Raw genomic sequence first — 9,514 nt, 5'->3', positions numbered from 1 at the left:
GTCTCTAGATATACTGCCTGCATTTAAAAAAATAATACCGTGTTTATTTTACGTTGAAGAGACGTTCTGGTTAAATTGATATTTTATTCTTAAAATACATTATGTTGAGAAGTAGATAGGCTGGTAACAATGCATATAGATATGACGCAAAAGTTCTGACTACTTTGCATAGCAGGCGGACACACGCGTGGAAAGTTATGAAGTCAAGTGAGTTCGATCATATTTAAAGAGCCACGAAACCATACTGGTATGGGCAGATTTCATCCCGTCGTTGAAGCTGAGGGGTCCTGGATTTTGTTTACTGCTCGACGGGGTTTTTCTTTGAGCACATCTGCAGTTTGATTTCTGTCTCTGCTGTTTGATCTGAACGTCGCTGTAATTTGTCAGTTTAGTTCAGCGAATGGAAGCTCAGCGGCACGCACACATAATGAATATCGTCACTGAATTTTTCGTGGTCACTTTTAAAATAATCTGGTCGTTTGTGCTGGCCGGTGGTAAATGGTTTATTCGTCCACGGGAGAAGAGTGTGGAGGGCCAGGTATGTGTTATTACCGGTGCTGGAAGCGGTCTCGGGCGGTTCTTTGCATTGGAGTTTGCCCGGAGACGAGCGATCCTTGTTTTGTGGGACATTAACCGACAGGCTAACGAAGAGACCGCAGAGATAGTGCGTGAAATTTACCGAGAAATGAACCCCTCCGCTGGTGAGTTTAGTGGTAACGACCCTTTCTTCCCCCTTTTATTAGTTTTTCACAAGATTCTTTATTGTAATACGGTACAATTAATTCATATTACTTAACATTAGTTAATGCAATACATTTGTTACTGTGTTTATTAGTATTAGTTGACGTTAGTTAATACAAATATTTATACTGTTCGTGTTAGCTCAAGTTCATTAATTATTAACCGATACAACTTTTGATTTTAATAATGTATTTGAAAACGATTAAGAAAGCTGAATAAGTGCTTTAGAAGTGAAGGTCTTAACAACTTTAATCCCAGATTTTCCCAAATAAAACAAACCAAATTACTTTTCTAATAAATTTTAGACTTTATTAAAGTTTTATAACTTATTAATTTAAAGGGGTTAAATATTTGCAAACCTGTTCTGTTATCAAATCTATTCTTTTTTTCTTTTTTTTACAGGGTCTTCGGATAGTATTCAAGAGTTGCCTCTGTTCCAGCTGAAAGTTTACACATATTTTTGTGACGTCAGTAAACGCGAGAGTGTGTATTCGACTGCAGAAAAGGTGCGCAAAGAGGTGGGCAACATCGACCTGTTAATCAATAATGCTGGAGTTGTCTCAGGGCGGCATCTTCTTGAGTGTCCAGACGAGCTTATCGAAAGGACTATGATGGTCAACTGCCATTCTCACTTCTGGGTCAGTATGAGGCTTTGATCAGTACCATTAATGTCAAAGTTTTGCAGTCTTTATTCACACTTGATCATTTGTGTTCATCTTTTGATTCTTTGTATATTTATATTCACAGACTACGAAAGCTTTTCTTCCCAAGATGCTGGAGCGGAATCACGGACATATTGTAACTGTTGCTAGTTCATTGGGCTTGTTCACTACTGCTGGTGTGGAGGTAAAAAAAGTAATCGTGTATGTAGTGTAATGTACTGCATTGCAAAGATGCTTTTGAAGTTCAGTAACCCACTCGTTTCTCCTCTTTGTTGTAGGACTATTGTGCAAGCAAGTTTGGAGCCATAGGCTTCCATGAGTCTTTGAGCCATGAACTGAAAGCAGCTGATAAGGATGGAATAAAGATGACGCTTGTCTGTCCTTTTCTAGTTGACACTGGCATGTTCAAAGGCTGCAAAATTAGGTTTGTGTTTTACTAAATATCTTTAATTTGCTTCTGATGTCGAGACATGTTCTAATTATAATTGTTCCCTTACAATCTTTTTAAACAGGAAAGAAATGGCTCCACTTTTCCCACCGCTAAAGCCAGAGTACTGTGTAAAACAGGCCATGAGAGCCATATTAACAGACCAAGCAATGATCTGCACACCACGAATCATGTACATGGTCACCTTCATGAAAACGTAAGTTAGTGTAATATGTCATACTATTCTTGTTTTATTTAATCTGTGTACGTATAATGGTCTATAATCTCTCATATCTTGCAGCATTTTGCCGTTTGATGCCATCGTGTGCATGTACAGATTTATTGGTGCTGATAAGTGCATGTACCCCTTTCTGGCTCAACGGAAGGAGTCCACGAACAACAACGAATCAAAGACTGGAATCTAACTGGTTCTGACTGAGCAGTGCTGCTAAAATCTGTGTAGTTCCTCTGGGACGATGAAAGCTGTACATTACAAGTTTTTTCTGATGACATTTTGCTGTCAAATTTGAGAATGCAAGAATTACAAATGTATAACACATTATTCAGCGATTTAGCCTTAATTATTAAATGCTGTGTTACTGTAAGATTGCATAAGAAGGCCTGTCACCTATTTATATGTATTCACACTTTATTTGTTGTGTACTGTTTCTTTTCTCAACATTCTATGACTTTGTCACTTTAGAGGTTTTATCCTCCTAATAACTCTACAAAATGCACTACATGTGTTGAAAGTATTTCTTCTTGTTGTGGTTTTGATTTGGATAACACCAATGATTTTGACAAAAGATTATCAGAGAATGCCATAAGTGCTTATTGTTAAATAAACAGTCTTCCTATAATCATGTACAGTTGCCTTTTTTTTTCCTGATTAAAGTATGTAAGGTCTAAGTGATGAAAAGGTACTTTGCAAACAAGGTGTATAGGTTTAATCCATGCTTAAAATGCAGTCATGGATTGACAAAGTTTGAAAAGATAATATGAAAATAAGGAAATGTACAAGGGCCACCCATGTAGGGGGAAAAGAAACCCATTCCATAGGAGTACATTTCTTGTTTCCATGATCTACATCTCCACTTTGAATGGTATCTTCCCAGTTCTGTATGCTGGACATATTATCCTGATATGCAGGAAACATTTCAAAGCATTTAACAACTATAATCTCGGTAATAATGTACCCTGTTAATAATATTTGAGGCAGTTGAAAGCACAAAGCAAGCCTTTTAAAATATATTAAGTATTATATATTGCATTTACTTTGCAATACAGTGCCTTGCAAAAGTATTTGTATCCCTTAATTTTACTTTAACTACTTTTACTACTTTAAATTACTTTTCCACATCAGTCTACACTCCATACACCATAAAGACAATGCAAAAAACAGTTTTGTGACAACTTTTCAAATGTATTAAAAAGGAAAAACTGAAATGATCATGTTGCATACGTATTCATACCCTTTTCTAGGACACTTGAAATTTAGCTCAGGAGCATTTGAGGTTCGCTTGCAGACATTACTACCACTTAGGGTGGAGTTAACCTCTGCAAATTCAATTGAATGGGTATGATTTGGAAAGGCTCACACTTTTCAATAAAATGTCTAACAGCTGAAAATGCAAAAACAAAACCACAAAGTCAAAAGAACTGCCTGCAGGGCTCAGAGACAGGAGTGTGTCAAGACACAGATCTGGGGAAGACAAAAAAAATTAAATACTGCTGCACTGAAGGTTCACAGAAGCATGTAGACTCCATAATCCTTCATGGAAGAAGTTTGAAACTAGCTGGCCAGACTGAGCAATCGATGGAGAAGGGCCTTGGTTAGAGTGGTGACCAAGAAGTTGATGGTCACTCTAGTTGAGCTCCATGATCATATTTGGAGATGGGAGAAACTCACAGAAGGACAAACATCACTGCAACCACTGGGCTTTATGGCAGAGTGGCACTGAGAACTGGGTAAAGAGACAAATATAAATTATTCAAAAAATTAATTGAGGAAATTAGGATATTAAACCATGTTGATGACTGGGTCTGTGGTAGAGTAGTGAGTTTAACGTGTAACTAAACTCGAGGTTGGGGACCAAATTCATCTGGGATGCGGACTGGATCGATTCCATTCGCCTCCAAACAAATCTTTGGGGTGCAGACTGGTGGGAAGTTAACCCGAGGTTACCCCGTGAGTCAGTCCTAGAGCACCTCCTGTCCGATTTTCACGAGTTCACACTTACATATAATTTTGAGGGAGTAAGATTTAATGCGTATTTGGCGTGCTGTCCGGAGGGAGGGCTCCGAGCTCGGAATTCAGCCCGAACCCAGAGTACTCCCCCCGCATGTAAGTGTTTAGAACTAGAAGTGTGGAGAAGGGGTGGTGGGGGGATGCTGCAAACTGTCAATGGATCGAGGTAAGACTGCTGAGTCTATATATACCCTCTTATCATTGATTGCTGAGTGCTATCCAATCGTGTTAATTATCTGAACGTGCTCCTCCCGAACTTAGTTAATAAAACTTCATTTAGGGAAAAACGTTGGGTCTATTGGAGACGTCCAATAGATACGCCGAAAGAACTCCACAGACACTATTATCAGCATGGGAAAATATCACAGTAAAACAAGCAGCTGTGATACACCGGTGTTTTGTCAGATGAGGAGAGTAATGTATGTAGCCTATGTATGTATTGAAGGGTTAATCAAATTCTATGATTTTCCTAGTGAACTTTAAGTGTCATTAGGATGAAAGTAGTGAAAGAAAGTTGATGCAGCAGGAAAGTAGGGAAAATAAATGAAAACACAAGGGATTTTACTTTTTCATCCTGGATGCATGACATTAGATGTCTAGAATTTATATAATAAGGATTGAAGGAGCAAGTCTATAAGGCTGTCTGTAAGTAGAGATAAGTGGGACTGAGACAATACGGATATTATTGCGTTGCATGCAGACTAACCTGATAGAGGAATACTGTAACAAGTAGTTATAAAGCAGCAAAAAAATTTTTTTTTCTGGGGAAAAAAGGTGATTGTCATTATTTGTTGTGGAGACAGTAACAAAACTTTAGGAACACAATGTTGGTTGCCTTATGGGCAAGAAAAATTTATAGAAGTGCTGATATTAAACTAATATGTCTTTATAGTTTTAGATAATTCCGAGACATGATGGTCACTAAAGATGAAGACCGCTTTTAAAGATTTGAGAGAAAGTCTGGATAACAAAGGTTAAGGTTCTATATTATAATGAATTTAATATCACATTCTGTCTAAGTTACAGTCTTATGAGGCTGTTGAAAAGATTATTTGCGCAGTAAGAGAAAGAGAGACTACTTGAGTGGAGGCAGGGATGGTACTTTTTCTGTCTATTATCACCCTGCTAAAGCAAGCTTAAACAAAACAAAGCAAGGATATTAGAACCAAAACAACCCAGCTGACTTTTCTAAAAACTAAATTAATTAAACTATTTGAAACTGGTTAAAAGACCATGTAAACCCTAACCCTAAGTTCACGAGTTCACACTTACATATAATGAAGGGGTAAAGTTTAATGTGTATTTGGCGTGCTGTCCGGAGGGAGGGCTCCGAGCTCGGAGTTCAGCCCGAACCCAGAGTACTCCCCCCGTATGTAAGTGTTTAGGACTAGAAGCGTGTAGAAGGGGTGGTGGGGGGATGCTGCGAAACTGTCAATGGAATGAGGTGAGACTGCTGAGTATATATACACACCTCTTACCATTGATTGCTGAGTGCTCTCCACTTGTGTTAATTATCTGAACGTGTTCCTCCCGAACCTTGTTAATAAAACATCATTAGTTATAAAGCAGCAAAAATTTATGTAAAAAGGTCAAACCTGAGTTTTTAAAAGTTAAAATATTTTTAGAGATATCACCAAGATCAAACCTTGAAAATGAGCGGTTCATAATCATGTGTGTCTAGTATGAATGTGTGTGATGGTGACTGCACTGTATGTTTCGTATGTGTTTGGGGAAATATTCTGTCGTGATTGTGTGTATATTGTGTCATTAATCTCTGGAATGAGTGTTTTATCATTACAGATGGGTTAAGTGAAATTACAAATTTTATATAAGGCAATAATTCTGAGTGAATCTGATGAAAAGAAAACACAGGACAAGCTTTAATTGGATTGATTTTCCAGCTCTGTCTGCTACTGGTAATTATAACTACTTCTGTCATTTATGATGATGATTTGAATTACTCTCTGGATTGGAATTGTGAATTTGAAGATTGCTGTCCAATATAGGTTAAAAACTCTTGTCTAAATTCAACCAAGGGTCTAAATTTAAATACTGTCAACTACACTCACCTAAAGGATTATTAGGAACACCATACTAATAGTGTTTTTGACCCCCTTTCGCCTTCAGAACTGCCTTAATTCTACGTGGCATTGATTCAACAAGGTGCTGAAAGCATTCTTTAGAAATGTTGGCCCATATTGATAGGATAGCATCTTGCAGTTGATGGAGATTTGTGGGATGCACATCCAGGGCACGAAGCTCCCGTTCCACCACATCCCAAAGATGCTATATTGGGTTGAGATCTGGTGACTGTGGGGGCCATTTTAGTACAGTGAACTCATTGTCATGTTCAAGAAACCAATTTGAAATGATTCGAGCTTTGTGACATGGTGCATTATCCTGCTGGAAGTAGCCATCGGAGGATGGGTACATGGTGGTCATAACGGGATGGACATGGTCAGAAACAATGCTCAGGTAGGTCGTGGCATTTAAACGATGCCCAATTGGCACTAAGGGGCCTAAAGTGTGCCAAGAAAACATCCCCCACACCATTACACCACCACCACCAGCCTGCACAGTGGTAACAAGGCATGATGGATCCATGTTCTCATTCTGTTTACGCCAAATTCTGACTCTACCATCTGAATGTCTCAACAGAAATCGAGACTCATCAGACCAGGCAACATTTTTCCAGTCTTCAACTGTCCAATTTTGGTGAGCTCGTGCAAATTGTAGCCTCTTTTTCCTATTTGTAGTGGAGATGAGTGGTACCCGGTGGGGTCTTCTGCTGTTGTAGCCCATCCGCCTCAAGGTTGTGCGTGTTGTGGCTTCACAAATGCTTTGCTGCATACCTCGGTTGTAACGAGTGGTTATTTCAGTCAAAGTTGCTCTTCTATCAGCTTGAATCAGTCGGCCCATTCTCCTCTGACCTCTAGCATCAACAAGGCATTTTCGCCCACAGGACTGCCGCATACTGGATGTTTTTCCCTTTTCACACCATTATTGTAAACCCTAGAAATGGTTGTGCGTGAAAATCCCAGTAACTGAGCAGATTGTGAAATACTCAGACCAGCCCGTCTGGCACCAACAACCATGCCACGCTCAAAATTGCTTAAATCACCTTTCTTTCCCATTCTGACAGTTTGGAGTTCAGGAGATTGTCTTGACCAGGACCACACCCCTAAATGAATTGAAGCAACTGCCATGTGATTGGTTGATTAGATAATTGCATTAATGATAAATTGAACAGGTGTTCCTAATAATCCTTTAGGTGAGTGTATGTGTGATCATAACCGTAAACGTAAATATAATAGATTTGATAGCAGAGTGACAAAGTGACAAATTGGCTACCATAAAAATTATCCAGAGAGCCCCTCACATTTTATGCAAGGAGGAGGTTGGGGAGGAACACTGTTGTTTGACTGTCCTTGACCAAGTCTGTACACCACGACCTGACCTGCTACACACCACTCGATAATTGTGAGAAAGTGTTGTTTGTAGATGGCTTCAGAGACCAAACAACATGCCTGAATCGCACAGGATAATCTGTAACCACTGAATTTGAAGTGTTAACACCAGGGTCGTTGCCCTCCAATTATTCGGTGCAAGCAGTAGATTGTGACAATTGACAATTTACACAGACTCACGTTATTTAATTTTTAAAAAACCGATGGTTGACCTATCATTCATGCAGCAGTAGTGTCAAATGTACTGGATTGTATTTTGTTGCCTAATCTCATTTCTGTCTGTATGTGTACAGCTCACACTAATGAGAAAATTTTCATTTTCTATAGCAAATGCAGCAAAAGCTGCTGCCACACAAACAAAAGGTGTTGTATGTACTCTGTTATCTGAAAATAACATTGACTCTTCTTACTCCCCATAGAGAATGAAATATTTTGCTTTAGAGGCAGAGAAAGATGTCTGGATGAAATCTGGCTGCAGTATTAAGACATGCGTTTGGTTTAATGTTGATGGCAAACCTTGTTTACCCGAACACCATTATGCTAAATTGATGAACGGGTTGGACCATACATCAAAAGGGGGGATAACAAATGTATGGTTTACTAAGGGGGTCACAACATTTGCTTAAAATTTGATGAAACAAGATGCAGCAGCAGTGGTAAAAGCACTGTTGACTGAAATAGTACCAGGATGGGGAATTCTGAGGAAAATTAGTTCAATGGAACACATTTTGTGAATAAAGCCACCGCACAGGTGGGAAAAATGTTAGGCAGTGACATGAGCAGAATTCAACGATAAAAAATAAATTGGCCAAATGCTGTGAGGACACTGGGCTCAAGTAAAGGCCCTGACAATAGTCCTAATGCATATGAGAATGAGGAAGAGACCCAGTTTAAGCCCTTTTGAGATATTGTTTGGAAGATCCACATTTATGGGAAAGGAAGGGGTTAAACAACGAGTGCCATCAACCGAATTGTGTGAACATGACATGTTGTAAAGAAATGTCTTCTCTCCTGTCTAACATTTGTGTGGAGGTGAAAGTAGCTCAAGGGAGATTTCGTGGTGATAAGGGATCTAAGGAGAAAGAGGTGGATAGGTCCACGTCAGCCGCTGTAGAAAGTTTCCACCCAAAGAGCAAGAAAAGGAATCAAAGGAGAGACCACAGATGTCAGTGGCAACCAATTTGTATGATTTGATACATATGTCTTGACACTCTTTGATACACTACCTCTTGCCAGTGGTAGTGATAGGGCTCCTGGTATTGTTATGTCTACCATGTCTATTCCAATGTGTATCAAGCCTAGTGGAGAGAATGCTGAAACCTAGTGTTGAGTATCAAATATAGAAAAAAGTATAACATTTCCAGACTTATATCCTTGGATGCCTAAGGGACCCCATGACAAAGAAATCAATAATTATGACAGTAGTCTTTCTGAGGACGATGAGAGTGTTGGAAGCAGCAGTCATCCGAGTTACGAGATGGCGTACAAGGACAGGGTATGAAATGAGGGATTTTATTTTAGTTTTAATTTTTTGTATTTTTATAGCTTGCTGAATCAACCAGAGATGCCTATGTCTTGAAAAAACAGCAAAATGCATTTCTTCTTCCTACAGGGTGAAGATATGTTTTGAAACCGAGAGGACTAACATGTCTGATGTAATATGTATGGAAAAATGTATTATATTTGTGAGTGATTAAGAGAATAATCAAAAGGGGGGAATTGTCATGAAGATTGCTTTTATTCATTGTTTTATTGGATTAATTATATTTTTCTATAAGAAATAATGTATTTTCTTAATAAGGTTGAGAAATGTTCAATTGGCTATGATGGCCCTATGTTATCTGTTATGAGTAGAGATATAAAAGAGAGAGGGAGCCTGCCTTTTTTTTGCAAGAAATAAATCATTATAATCACTAACTGAACATTTGTCTCTTATTCAGAATTGTTTATTTTCCACAACAGTATACTT

General features: G+C 38.7%; 1 protein-coding gene across 1 annotated transcript; it reads left to right on the top strand.

Moving 5' to 3' along the window:
• The first annotated feature begins 19 nt into the window (after positions 1-19).
• rdh10b (retinol dehydrogenase 10b) lies at positions 20-2,690 on the top strand. The gene is made up of 6 exons (XM_084411735.1): positions 20-701; positions 1,144-1,379; positions 1,489-1,587; positions 1,682-1,827; positions 1,916-2,047; positions 2,132-2,690. The coding sequence occupies exons 1-6, from the start codon at positions 401-403 to the stop codon at positions 2,253-2,255; spliced, it is 1,038 nt and encodes a 345-aa protein (XP_084267861.1). The 5' UTR covers positions 20-400; the 3' UTR covers positions 2,256-2,690.
• Positions 2,691-9,514: the final 6,824 nt, after the last annotated feature.

This window comes from Rutilus rutilus (assembly GCF_951802725.1).
Source record: "Rutilus rutilus genome assembly, chromosome: 6".
Lineage (NCBI taxonomy): Eukaryota > Metazoa > Chordata > Actinopteri > Cypriniformes > Leuciscidae > Rutilus > Rutilus rutilus.
Note: the sequence above shows the minus strand (reverse complement) of the source record. Positions and strands in the feature narration are given on the sequence as shown.